Source organism: Dinoponera quadriceps, unplaced genomic scaffold (genome assembly GCF_001313825.1).
Source record: "Dinoponera quadriceps isolate SergipeBrazil2010 unplaced genomic scaffold, ASM131382v1 scaffold405, whole genome shotgun sequence".
NCBI lineage: Eukaryota > Metazoa > Arthropoda > Insecta > Hymenoptera > Formicidae > Dinoponera > Dinoponera quadriceps.
The window spans coordinates 1,178,522-1,192,967 of NW_014554754.1; the positions used below are offsets into that span (position 1 = coordinate 1,178,522).

A 14,446-nucleotide genomic window follows, 5' to 3' on the forward strand; every position below is an offset into this window, starting at 1 on the left:
GGGGGGGGGGGGGGGGAGGGGACGCGCGACGTGTCAATCATTAAGTATTATCTCGCGACGCGTATATTAACGTGAACTTTTTGCCGACGTAATATCCAGTCGTTCGATATCGCGGAGTTTGACACATTGAATAGAAAATCCGCCGTCAAATTTGTCGTTTTATCGTGAATATCGGTGATATTGCAACCGTGCGAATAGGTTTTTCTCGGGATTAGTACAATAAAGGCCGAGAGAAAGAGGGAAACGCGCGGCGTAAGCGGTGCAAATGACGTCAAAATAGTTGATGGCTAAGGGAATAAAAGATAAATTTCGCTCGCAGATGAAACCCGATTGGCCTTTGAAATCGAAGAAGCCGACCATGCGAGTATTACGCACTCGGGAGCGAGTGAAGAACAGACTTCCGTCCGAGGTACAGTCATTAGACCGTAGCGTGAATTATTAATCACTAAAAAAAGAAAGACAAGGACGACGTGTGCACGGAAAAGTATTGCAGAGGGAAAGGAAAAGTGATCGATCGAATCAACATGATATTCTCTCGGACGCATTCCGAGAGAATCCGATGTGATCCTGTCTGGTAATAGCGATCATGCTTTTCCCGTGTGTCGTCCCTCGCTTGTTCTTCTCGCGCCTTCCTCCAAGTACGGAGCGAACGTTCCCTTCGTGAACTTCGCGACCTCCTCTTTACCGGCTGACTCACCGGCAGCGCTAACATTCTGCGATCTATGGTCAAGTGTGCGGTAGCGAGTGTTGCTGTAATGTTCCGAATAAAATATGAATAATAACAATGTTCACGAACTTCGGCCGTCGGGAGTAAATTAAGCGGAAACGATGCCCCGATATCGGTGAATTTAAATGAGTTTCGGAGATACAGTTATCAGTTTGTCCAGATATTTCGTAGGACCCGACGGAGCTTATTCGGAACACTATATAATAACTTGTTTATTCCGCTGAGTATCCGGCGCTTCCGGCTAATCGGTAGAAGAGAAGTTGCACGGGCGACTCATATTTTACCGTATCTAGACGATAGAGAACTCTCATGTCACACGGTATACGGTTAGGATAGCTTTAATAGCTCAGCTGCCTGTAGCGAGATATCGACTTATCTTTCAATCAGTTCAATCGGGGATGAGAAGGCCTTCCATTGAGATTTCATACTATTTCGCTGTTACGTGTTTGTTACATCGGACGAAAATACATGGCGGGACAAACGACGCTTTTGTGTTTCACGCACGCACAATACCACGCTTGGCATCAGCTATCGCTCAATTAGTCGCATGCATTTACAATTTTGCCGAGCAAGTAGTACGAAAGGTAGATAATACAGAAACTATTTTCATGTGTGACTGGCCAAGCGTAACGATGGCGTAATCGAGCGTAAGGAAGAATTTAAAAAGAGAAACTTTTTAATGAGCCTGTCGAAGTTGAAACACGGTTGTATATTAATGCTAATTAAATATTAATATACTATCAATATTAGCCTCTTCATTCTGATAAGCTGAATTTCGCAAAAGTGCTTAAGCAAAAAATGAATTTTCAAGAGTCAAGCAATGTCATTAAAATTCTATATTTAGAAGTTTTTTAGGTCACTGTTTACGAATACGAGGTAAATATATTTTTCTCAATGTCAGGTCGGTCGTATTACGTCCAGCCATTTTGAATTTTTAAGTTCACCACTGAATAAGGCGACTCCGAAAACCTTGAGTGGCTTTTAGAAATATCGCGCTACCGGAAATATAAAAACGCAATATTGCGGCAATTTGGGCCACTTTTTGCGAACGCAGTATTGCGTTTCCGTCAGTCAAGGTGTTGATATATCTGCGGGAGGATGAAGTTTATTTTGGCCGCATGTCAACACACGTGCCGGATAATTCCCCAGCTCACGTGCGGAAAATTCGGATTCAAATCTAAAAAAAAAAAAAATTCAGGAACGTTTATAACGGAGGATTACATAAAATTCGGGAAATTAAAGGATTCACCCGGCTGGAAGATTTATTTTCCGCGCACGTGAACTGTGAGAATTATCCGGCACGTGTGTTAACATACAGCCAAGATAAACGTTATCCTTCCACGAGTCATATTAATATTGATAATATATTAATATTTAAGAGCATTAAAACAAATTCGTGCCCCAGCTTCGACAGGCTCGTTAAAATCCATCTTTCTTTTTTGGTCAGACAAAATACAGAGCAATTTCGAACCGTATCTAATCACCGAATTAATTTCGCCTTGTCAGATTCATTTCGGACGAGTCTCAGATAAGCATACATGCGATTACTTAAGTGCTACGAGTAGCGTGCACAAGATATAGGTCGACTCGGTTATTGACACCGGTGCGTCATTATCGATGTCGCGGAGCATTATAAAATTAATTGGACGCGATGTTGCTCGCTAAATTAGCGTACCACGGGAACAGGTGACGGTAGCGTAGCGCGCGTGGCGATATCGTTTCATCAGTTGCTGCGACGACTGGCAGTGCGATGTAAGGATCCACCGATCGCTTGATTTTCGCTTACGCACGTCTCTTTCTCGTTGAAAGGTATCGAATGTAAATGGAACCGCCAACTTCGGCGAGAACGCGATAGACTCGTTGGATCCGTCGCGAAGGCCTTGGTACATGAAAGGAGGGTCCAGGAGACCTTATCCGGCGATAAAAGCCCGCAGTACCGGCCGAAGGCTGGCTCAATTGTGGCCGGAGGAGAACGCTTACGATGATCGCGTGACGAATCAGGTAATAATCGTGCAGTCGTACGAACATTTGCACCAACTTGCACGAGTCGGACCACAAACGACCTTTTTCTTACATCAGTATTTTATCGCCAAATTGAAACTGAAAATTGATCATCCAAATTGTCCGAGTTAAAACTAAAGCTCGACGTTCACGAATTTTGCACTTTCGAAGTGTTTAACGTTAACAGAAAATTTCGCCTCTCGCCGAATATTTCACGGAGGAAAGGCGTCCCTGTAATTTTACACACGAATCACAACGAAGATGATTTGTGGCTATTTTATTTTTTGTTTTATTTTTTAACTGTACACTGAGGAGCCCATTTAGTTGACAAGTAGCAAATATTTTAATTGTAAAAATCAAAATTTGATTCTCACAACCAAAGCGTTTGTTTGCCCGGGCAAGAATTTCGCTCGAGTCAAGTGAACGGGTTTCTCAGGGTTTCTTCGGACATCTGATACGCGGAATGGGCGGTGATCTTTAATGCTGAAATATTCGATTAAACCATTCGGTAAGGTAACGGTGTACTAATGTCGTAACTATCGTTGCAGCTGATGTTCGTGCCGCCCGACTACAATAGAACGAGCGGCGAGCATCCTCTGAAGAAGATAATGGTTCCTCATGGTATGTCCGAGGCCAAAGCCGGTCCTGACATTTTCTTCCAGCAGCGCTGCCCGGTGAATACCTGCACGATCGTCCGCGACAATCCGGACGAGGCCGATCTCATTCTATTTAAGGATTACATCACGCACGTGGGACGACGGCCGCACAATCAGGTACGCGATGCAACAATGATTAATATCTCTACGTTCTACGGGGCGGGAGAAATCACGTCGCTTTCGCTCCGATGATCGGCTTTCCGCTGATCGTAAAGCTACGTTCATATCGCGCGCGACAGACAGACGAAAAGAGGATCCGTTGTCGATCCGGCGACGACACGCTGAAAAACCCGCTGATTTTTCGCAGGTGTGGATGCTGTATTTTTTAGAATGCCCTTACCACACGCAGAGTGTGAAGAACGCCCTTATCAACTGGACAGCCACATATCGACGTGACAGCGACATAGTGGCACCCTACGAGAGGTGGCAATATTACGACGCCAGTGTCACGCAGATCCCGCAAACGTTTAACTACGCGGCCAACAAGACGAAGAAGGTAAGGCGAGGGGAGTCAATCGGGAGTCGCCATACTGAGAAAAAGATTTCTTCAGATTTGGCAAATTTCACCGCATCCAAACAAATGTCATCATTGGCATGCGTTTCGATCAATAAGTACGATTGTTAGATTCTTCAACGAATATGTATCTTTATCTTGATTAAAAAGTTTGCTCGGGACGAAAGATAATTTTCTTACAAAGAAATGATTTGCTTCGTTTCACATATTTATTGTAACCGAATAATATTTGATTCGGTTAAATGATATTGTTTCCAATAATAGCGTTCTTTCTGTTAAATAATCGAGTTTTCTTGAATGAGACAATAAAATTTGTACTCGGACAAATAATATTTCGTACATGTTGTTTCAGCGAAACAGATTTTAGTCGAATAAATAGAAATACTAAATCTAAAGAAACCTTTTTCTCTATGCACGATAAATATTCTTGTCGCGAACTTAAAATTATTCCTCGTCGTCAACTGGAGTGACGTCTCTTCTTTCTGTGAAATAAGAGTACTGGCGACTAGCAACGGGAATATAGATATATCGCTTTACTCTAAGGAAAAAGTACTTAAAATTTGATTTGTGGGATACAAGATTTATTTCACAGAAATAAGACGAAATTTCCGTGAAGTAAATCTTACATCTCACAAATAAATTTTTAAGTATTTTTTTTTCAGTGTACGCGACGCAAGTGGAAAAATAAAAATAATATAAGGAATAAGAAAATTGAGAAGACTCTCGAAGAAAGATTTGCCCCGGAGAATCGTGAGTCGCATATTGGATTGTGCAATAAATAATTGCGGACTTTTCAGGTGAAATGAAATAATTCTATTTTATGTCGTTATAATTTGCGATACAACATTACATGCGCCGCTTTGATTTATGATCCGCCGCATTTCGCATACACTATATTTCTTCATCAAATTACAACGACATGGGAAGATTTTGTTGATGCAAAAGTCCGTTGCGCTTTTTAATCAAAATATACATGTAATGTTTATTTATTTTAAAATACACAATCAATTAATTAAATATGCGCTGTTTTGTTCAATTACTTGCTGTCTCTCCGATAGTTGTACGATCCTGTGCCCGTAGAAATCCTGGAATTTCTGAGGGAGGAATTGATTAAAAAACGAACGAACCTCTGCATCGTCCCAGTCGAATCGTTTCATTTTACCAGAACAGAAAAGAAAATGCTAGATCCAAGTAAATAATTTATCCTCCAATATTCCTCAGGAAATATTTATTTGATCCAAATAAAATATTTTCCAAATAAATTGTTTGCACACTGAGAAAAAAAATGTAGCTAAACCAACGAAATTTTGCTTAAATGGACACCATGTTTTTAAACCCAAAGTTTAGTCCGCTGAAAATATTGTATAACTCTTCTAATGAGTTACCGGTTGAGTAAACGATTGCGATTTGGTCAGCAACTATATCAACGCAACATATTGTTGCGCCAATACATAATTTGTTGGGCGGACATATTTCTTTGAACGAGGGCGATCGCTGATTTTGCAGATCCAACAGCTTTCTTTATCAGTGCAAGTAAAATATTTACTTCATCGGAGTAAAGCTACTTAAGTCCAAATAAAACCTTGCTAACAAATATTGGAGTAAATAATTAATTAATTAATTATTTACCTGAATCTAATATTTTCTTCTGTGTGACAAATTGGGAACCATCGCACAATCCGATGTCCATCCGCGGGGACCCGCGCGTTTTTGCGGCGGCGCAACTTACTTTTGGGCAGGTGTCACTTAACGCTCGCAACGACGCGAACGTCATTCTATCTTTATTCAACATCCAACGGGAAACAAAGATAGATTGACGCTCGCTTTTGCCGCGTCCGTCGCGCACACGAGGACGAACGTAATCGAACCTTCTGACCGCTCGCGCTCTTCCGCTCTTGCTGTTCAATCAGGTCGCCTGGTTCGTTTCCAACTGCCATCCCCGAAATCAACGCATGCATTACGCCCGGGAGCTCTCGAAATACATCCAGGTGGACATCTACGGCGCGTGCGGCAGCTTGCGCTGTCCGCGCTCGCAGTCGCAGACCTGCTTCGACATGCTCGACGAGGACTACAAGTTCTACCTCGCGTTCGAGAACTCCAACTGCAGGGACTACATCACGGAGAAGTTCTTCGTCAACGGACTCGGGTACGCACTCGGTGATGCTTCTCGCTTGCTTTCTCGCCGACCCACGCGAATTCCGGCCGCGGATTACCGGCCGCGATATTTTAACCTTTTCACGAGCCGGCTGCCGCTATAAGTTTTTTTCGTTTTAGCCGAACTAGACCGCATTTTTTGCTTTTAGAGCCGTTAGAGCGAAACGAGTGTATAATCTACACAGTGAAAGATTTTCTGCTAAATTTAACGCGTTTCGCATCGTCCCGGACGGTCCACGCAAATTTCTGTGCTAATTTAAAGGAAGGTGTGTATGTTGAAAAATAACACCAATATTATGCCGAAAGTTCACACAAAATTAACATTCGTAATATGTTGGTCGACAGTGAAATACGAAATGTGCTGATATTTTAACATATGTTGAATATCGACTCGACACGAAATATATTGAGATAACATAAACACAATATGTCAAATTAACATACGGACATGTTAAAAATGTAACGTAAACATTCTAACGAGGGCTGAATTTAGCACAAAATGTTTTTGACTGTGTAGCGTTGAAGAGAAAAGGAACGAAGTTCCGATGCAGCATTAGTTCAGCTTAAACAAACAGACCTCATTCGATTTATTTATTTGTTTATATATATATGGAAAAATTTCTCTTTTTACATAAAAAAAAGAAAACCGATAATATAGTATCGCTTATAGAGACGAGAGTACGATACGTACACGGAGAAAAATATCATTATATTGTTGAGGAAAGCGATAATTCAGTTTTCTTCATTCTTCTAAAAGTAATAATTCTCTTCAACCAAGAATATTTTTTCATAATGATAATCTTAAAATATACTCATCCTAAATTTGCGAACGGCTCATCCCGCTCAAGAGGAGGATTTGTTCCCTCTCCGAGAATATTATAAACTTTATCGAGGAAAAGTTGAGTTCGCTTCATCCGAATCGAAACCGAAGTTTGTTTTAATTCAATACTCTTAATTGACCATATTAAGATATTAAACTTATTAGAATTCAGAATAGATTTTAAATCAATCTTGCTTATGATGGATTTACAATACATTAGCGGATATTTAAACTTACAAGATACTCGAAAACGAATAACATTTACTCGTACGCGGTGGATCTTTTTCTACGCGTAGTGGAGAACGTATTACACGACACGGGCAAACGTTTTAACAGACTTGTGACAGGGTTTGCTTCTCACGTGTTTCCCACTTATCGCCGTAATTATTCGTCAGATCGTTAACTTCGCGAACGAAACGGCCGGCCGAATGTTCGACCGAACGTTCTCTTCTGCGGGAGGTCGGCGACCCGGCGATTCCGCGGCATCTCGGCGGTCGCGTGCCAACTGCGCGTTACCTAATAATCTCCCTCGGCTGCGCGGACAGGAACGCGTGCGATTCGCGCGGATTTAATTAAGATCCCGATAGGCGAGCCGTCTCGGATCGACCGGGCGGGCGACTCGCCTGCGACCGCTCCCGGTCTAATTACCGCCCTCATCAAGAATTATCGGTCTGCCTCTTTCTCTCTGTCCGGAAAAAAAAAAAAAAAAAANNAAAAAAAAAAACAAACACAGGCACAACGTCCTGCCGATCGTGATGGGCGCCCACCCGACGGACTACGCGCACAGCGCGCCGTACCGCTCCTACATCCACGTGGACGAGTTCGAGTCGCCGAGGGAGCTGGCCGAGTACCTGCACCGGCTGGACCGCGACGACGAGCTGTACAACTCGTACTTCCGCTGGAAGGGCACCGGCGAGTTCATCAACACGTACTTCTGGTGCCGGATGTGCGCGATGCTGCACGACGACCGTCCGCCTAAGTACTATAAGGACGTGAACGAGTGGTGGCGGGGCGAGGGCGTGTGCACGACCAGCTCGTGGCGCGAGCACGACCTCGCGCGCTCCCAGAATTTCCGCAACACCTGAAGAGCGGCCGGCCCCTGGGAAACGTTCGTAAGAGGCTCTTCCGGCGGTTAAACGGGGAGTTCCGTGCGCGCGCGTACGTGCGTCGCGTGCGCGTACGTGCGCGCGCGCGTGAGTCCGCCCGACACGTTGCTCAATTTCCACGGAAAGGAGAAAAGAAAGAAAAAGAGAAACGATTCCGATTCTTCCATGATAGAATATTGCCGATGGGGAGGGGAAGGGGCGGACAGCAACGTGAAGGGAGCGCGCTCGCGTCCACGAGAGCGAGATGACGCGCATCCGAGAGCTGGACGGCGCGTCCTCGTTTCGCGAAGCCACTCGAGCCGCCCGGGGAGGAGGTGCGTTGATGAGTCCTCTCCGGGAGAGGAGAGACGCGATACATCCTCCGCTCTCGTTTACCTCCGAGAGGGCCGAGAGCGCGACTCGGAGTGCGTGTGAGACTGTGTGCGATTCCCGCGCAAATGCGATCCTAGCGAAATGCTGCGGGGTTGCCTTCGAGGCGGCGAGGATCCTCCGGGGAGTTCGCACCTCGCGCGGTGGTACTCTTTTCTCTTCTCTTCTTTGTTTCTCGAGGAAGGGCAGTCTGTGTGCCTAATTGTCGAATCTTCCAAGATAACGTTTCGTATACATTTCTTTTTCGGACGGGCAGCTCAGGCGAGAAACACGAGGGGTGAGCCCGCGTGGACAGCCGTGGCAGGCTCGCGCGGGGTCGCGCGGTGAGAAAATACTCTTCGGTGACGAGTGCGGTGTGATGTTTCGTTAGAGCTTGAGGAGACTGTAAGTGGGGATGATGTCAGGGAGTGATGTAGCTAGCGCGTGATCACGGGAACAGGTGCAATTACGCGTTCGTTCGTCCACACGGAGAAGAAAGGCCGATGCGTGACGGTGAACGAATCGAACGCGGTTCCGGTGTTTTCGAAGACAACAGAATTTATGGCTCTTGTCGCACGGAGGAAATATTGCGGGAATAATTACCGCGAAATTTGGCTACGCTCGTACCGGAATTATGACTGAAATTATTATGTGTTATAATTTGTCGTTTACAATGAAGCGCATTTACTCAATATTGCATCATAATTTCAGTTATAAATTCCGATGTGGTCCAACGTTAAAAACTTTCGTGGTGATTCGTACTACAATATTTCCTCCGTGTGAACCAAGTTCGGTTCTTAGGGCTAAGAACTCCGGGGTTTGTTTTTTTTTCCCCTTCGATCGAGACGCATTCGATTTGTTCATTGTCATGGTTGATTCAACCGAACTTCTTTCCTTGTTGAAAACTCAATTCTCTGCGCACATTTAGCACGACGGAGAGTCACCTGGCTCCTAGTTTCGTCCGTTCGTTCGGATCCGATCCGGGAAGGCGCACGTGGCGCGAATTCGAGGCGAGAATCAGTATTGCATCTGCCACGAAACGTGCGTCGGGAGTGCGAGTCGGTGTATATACGGTAATGATGATCCCCGAGCCACCGAGTGATCTTTCAATTGTAGCGCGGACAATGACATATTCTAGAGGACCAACTAAGAAAGACCAACTAAAGATTAACTGTTTAAACGATCCGGGCCACCGGCATTCGCGGAATTAGCGTCGAAAGTTGATGATTTCCGGCTGGAATCGAGCCGGAGCTTGTATATAATAAGAATAAACGAAATCTCGGTTCTTCGATTGATTTCATTCTCGATTTTATCCCGAGAGATGGGCCTTTGAGTTTGGGTTTATCATTGTTCAATAGAAGATATCTATAACGCCGAACGCGATGAATTCGAGAGGAAGAGCGATTCGTTGGATGCTTTTTTGTTGTTAGATATTACAATCGATTGCAAAAATTTGTCGCGAAAGCTGCGGCTGGAAGGACAGTCGGTGGATTTCGGGCGGATGTTGTATAAAGGATTGCGGCTCTCGACAAAGGAGGAAGCTGCGTGAGATCGACCGTGTGTACTTTAGGGAAAAAGCGTGGCGACTATACTCGAGCGCGAATCATGCAATACGCGTTTATTAGTGGCGTTTAAATATAAATCCTGAGGATATTTGAGCTTCAATTGGAGGAAGAGAGAGAGAGAGAGAGAGATGATCGCCGCTTTTTGGTAGCAATAGCGAGCACAGCATGAAACTAAGTTTTATGCGGCGTTATCGTACTGTTCAGTATTTAAATATTATTGTTTCTTCTTGCGAGTTCTGCGAGAAGATCTCATCGTTAGACGTTGTAGACGCGGAGAAAGAGATTCGTGCGCATTCACGTAACCTCGCGTGTGTAGAAATTCCCAGTGAGCTTTACTTTCCCCGACAATAATCGTGCATGTCTTACGTCGCGCTCGCACGGCGCATTCGCGAAATCAACGCGAGACGTTATTACATTTCCCCGCGGAATCGCGGATAAATTCCCTCTTTCTTTTTCAAACCCGACGCTGAACGGGACGTCGGATCAGCGCACGAGATCTCTCAAGTAATTTGCATCTGTGTGAATGCGTGTGTTCTCGCGAAAACCACATAAATTATTTAATTCGCGGACGAGAAGTGCATTTATACCGAGCTGCGTGGGATTTACATCGACCAGCCAATCAAATATTGCTCATTACAAGCTCACGTGAATTTTTACGAGAAGCGCTTGACAGTTCTTCTTCTTCTTTTTTTTTTTCCGTTCCGGCAGAGCGGAGTGCGCAGCGAATCTCGCCATTTATAATAAGCATGTCATTTCCGTCGGGGATTTTCGAGGTACGCATGAATCTAGTCAGAGGCGCATATAAGCTCAGTGAGGTATTTTCGAATAATTTACGACGGTGTAGTTATTACACACGCAGTGAGTACCTGTTCGTGAATATAATTCCTACTAGATTTTCTTTCGCATTCGAGAGTCAATCTTCGACTCGTTAAATTGGCAGCGCGCGCGCGAGCGAGCGGCCGACGCGTCGCGCGCGCGGCACGCAATTCGTACGTTCGTACTCTGTGTGGCTATTCGCGAACAACGACCTTGCCGTTGTGAACACTAGTCCAGCTCAAACGTAGCTCAAGCCTGGACGAATTTTTGGTCCTGAGGACAGCGAGACAGAAGCACCGGCGAGTAAGAGCGGGGCGCAAAAAATGTATTCAAAACGCACGAGAGAGAGAGAGAGAGAGAGAGAGAGACACGCAAAATCACAATCGAGTCACTTCGAGGCGGCGGCTCACACGGTCACCGCTCTCGAACGGTTCCTACATTATAAAATTACTCACAGTGCGCACAAGCTGCAACTATAGTTATCTAGATAATGAACTAATTAAATAATCAGCCGGACGCGATCATGCAGATCGACACCGAGAAGACCGCGCATATCTCAAGTAATTCGACAACCGTTTCCTTTCCACCGGAGTGCCCGAGTGATATTTGTGTCGATACATCGTTATGTTTTTAGATATATTTATACACGCGTGTGTTACTTTGGCGGATTGCAATTTACTTTACACCAATCGGCGCGCTTCAGTGACTGTCGTCCGAATGAATTGAAGTCGATCCGTAGTTTAGCCGTGCGAAATGAATGAGCATATTTATGTTATTTCGCGAGACTGTTACATCGAGTCGACGATTCGTTAGTTACTCTTTACGTTACGAGAAATTGTTCCAATCTAAATTTCCACGATAAGCGATAAGGTCGGACGTTAAGTTACGCATGTTTGAAGAATCAATCAAAAAATAAGGAAGGAAAAGAAATATGGGACAGAACCGGCGAAGCCGTTCCCGAGGGGCTTCGCCGATCCTCCCGGCCGCATTTTCGCGTTTATTAACGATTGGTGCTGCTTGTAACGATTGGTGCTGCTCTACGGCGTGTGCAAACGTATACGCCGACGACGACGAAATCTTGATCCGAGCGGCCAGCCTAGTACCGAATAAGTACCGAAATGTAGATACGTAGGCATCACAAGGGGCGTGAGAGAATAACGCTCGATATCGAAGTGGCACGTCCCCGTGGCGAGTGGTGTACATGTACGTGATAAATAAATATATTCCCGAATCGTACAACAAAGAAGAAGCGGAAGAAGCTGAGGAACGTGTCCGAGTGTCCACGACTCCACGAGATTGTGCGCGCGGTTCCTCGAGCGACCTCGACCGATATTTTCGCCCGCCCTGGACTCAGTAATAAATACGAAGTGTTACTATTTACTACTCTCTCGGTGATTGCTCGTTGTCAATCTATAGATAGCACGATGATTTGTAAATAGTAGCGTGTACGAATGTGTCATGATATTATTGTGTGTAAAAGAGGGGGGAGAAAGAGGTAACGACGAAAGCGAGAAAACGGTAAGAGAGAGAGAGAGAGAGAGGGGCACGTCGTGTCACACCGATGTATGTGTAATATTAAATGTGTCGATCGCGACGGCAGGTGATGCATTCGGACTCGGAGAGACATGTAGATAAAGTCGTGTGACGTCAGTCAGTCAGAACGTGGCTCGTTCTATCTCGCGGAGGCGCGCTTATTATTTTTCATCGGGACGGAGCCCGCAGTCAGAGAGTCACGATTCAGTGCCATAGTGAGATCGTGAGGATTTAATCAAAAAAAAAGTGTCGTGTCTCAACCGTTTACGTCCACGCGCACATCATCATCCATCTCTTGCAGTTGAAACGCGACGGGAACTTGACACGATCGGGCCTCTCGCACGCGAATCGCCGTAACCGCAGACGTAGGATACGTAAATCTTTTCAGCCGAGGCACCGATTGGGATATTCCTTTAGATTCGGTAATCTAGAGGAAGATGGAAGTGACGGTGTAACTAGGATTTTAACCAATCGAATCCTAGTTACTCCCGCTTACGATCAGATTTATCGTCGGAGAGGGAGAGAGTGTGTTCTATCCTCTCTTCTAGAGTACACAAATCTCAAGACGCAACATTCCGATCGGTTCTTTCATCGAAATTAACGTTTTGTGTTTTAGGTTATGGCAATTCGTATGCGAAAGTTCTTAGGCACATGTAAGAACGTAAGCAGTGAAGCTTATTGGTAAGAATATTCGATAAGACGTAAGCAGTGAGCAAATTGACCAGCTACAGTCGATTATTTTCGGACTGTAAGAATCCAATTGGCGAATTAGCTTACTACATACTCTTACCCCGTCGTTGTAAACCCAGCATAAGATTTAAGCGGTGAGCAAATTGACCAACTCCTACCATACTCGATTATCATTCTCGTTACGGTCGGGCAATCGACTGTGATTGGTCAATTTGCCTGCTGCTTAGCGTCTTACCGCTTACGTTTTTCCGTGTGACTCGGCCCCTCATTCCTTATCCAATCGTCTCGAGCGCGCGAAAGGTCATCATCACGATGCGATTGGCGGGAATTGCGCGAATTGCGGCTTCCGTGAAATTGTCGTCGGGGTTCAGTTGCTTCGTCCAGTTTCGGCGAACGACGTTTAAATTAAAGTAAGAATTTGTACGCGCCTTTCTTTTGTATGTACATAACGTAAACTAACGCGGCGGATCGCGAAAGCCGATATACCGCGTCGAAATGTCTTTCTTTCATGATGTTAATGATGTTGTTTAATGTTCCCGAGAGGCATCGCAGCGGTGTCTCCGAGCATTTCTCAAGTCCCGCGATGTTCTACCGAGCGCAGCCACACTGAGTTGTATGTGTTTGTATAGTCGTGTCGATGTTTACGCGCATTCTTGACCCAAGGAATAAAGACGAATGCTATTCTTAATTTTGCCGAATTTCTCACCACCTTTCTCAACTAGGAAGATCGCAGCGAGGAAAGAAACGATGAATTTATAGCTTAACTTTCCAAGGAAACACACATAAGTTGTATCAATTATAACAGAACAAAAATTGAAGAATCACGACGGCTCGTAATTGATATAATAATGGAATATATGGGGTGTCTAATAATAATAATAGAATATACGCAAGTCGTCCCATCCGTACATATATTTGTAGTTTAGATCAATGCGAATGAAACAAGCTTTCTGCCATTTTGCAAACAACTACGCCAAATTTTGAGTTATTAATTACTGAACATGGCCACGTATGGAGACTTTTTTCACTGATAAAACTCAAAAATTTGCGCGGTTATTTACAAAATGATAGAGGATTTTTTGGCTCAGAAAGGACTAATTTATACATATGTGACAGCTGTTGTACTTAGAGATAGACATCAGTATATTAAATCTCGAACTTCGAACCTTGAATCTGTCATTAGGTACAACAGCCGCCGTATACGTATAGATTAAGTCGTTTTGAAAAATGTCTCTTACCATTTTGCGGGTAATGACGCAATTTTTTTTAGTTATTAATCAAGGAAGTCTCTATACACGGCCATTTCCAATAATTAATAATTCGAAGCTTTACGTCATTGTTTATAAAATAGTATAAGATTTTTCTGTTCACACCGACTTAAACTGCAAGTATATAGCATTCGTTAATTTTCTAACACTGGTAGAAAATTTATAAAAAAATTTCTGACGAATAAACGATCGCGTTGGTCCTTAAAGTGTCAAAATATCTCCGCGTCAGCCGTCTCAGCGAAACAGAG

At 44.4% G+C, this 14,446-nt stretch overlaps 1 protein-coding gene across 9 annotated transcripts in view; it reads left to right on the forward strand.

The window, feature by feature from the left end:
- Positions 1 to 13,618, forward strand: part of LOC106741312 (glycoprotein 3-alpha-L-fucosyltransferase A) — a 42,352-nt gene extending 28,734 nt beyond the window's left edge. For 7 of the 9 annotated variants that reach the window (XM_014613142.1, XM_014613138.1, XM_014613144.1 and 4 more), the window contains 6 exons: positions 320 to 409; positions 2,537 to 2,728; positions 3,277 to 3,501; positions 3,692 to 3,880; positions 5,809 to 6,044; positions 7,606 to 13,618. In XM_014613142.1, coding sequence (XP_014468628.1) covers positions 320 to 409; positions 2,537 to 2,728; positions 3,277 to 3,501; positions 3,692 to 3,880; positions 5,809 to 6,044; positions 7,606 to 7,957 — 1,284 coding nt within the window. In that variant the 3' untranslated portion in view covers positions 7,958 to 13,618. The remainder of the gene's footprint in view (positions 1 to 319; positions 410 to 2,536; positions 2,729 to 3,276; positions 3,502 to 3,691; positions 3,881 to 5,808; positions 6,045 to 7,605) is intronic. The other 2 variants (XM_014613140.1, XM_014613146.1) reach the window with 2 other exon arrangements.
- The last annotated feature ends 828 nt before the right edge of the window (positions 13,619 to 14,446 follow it).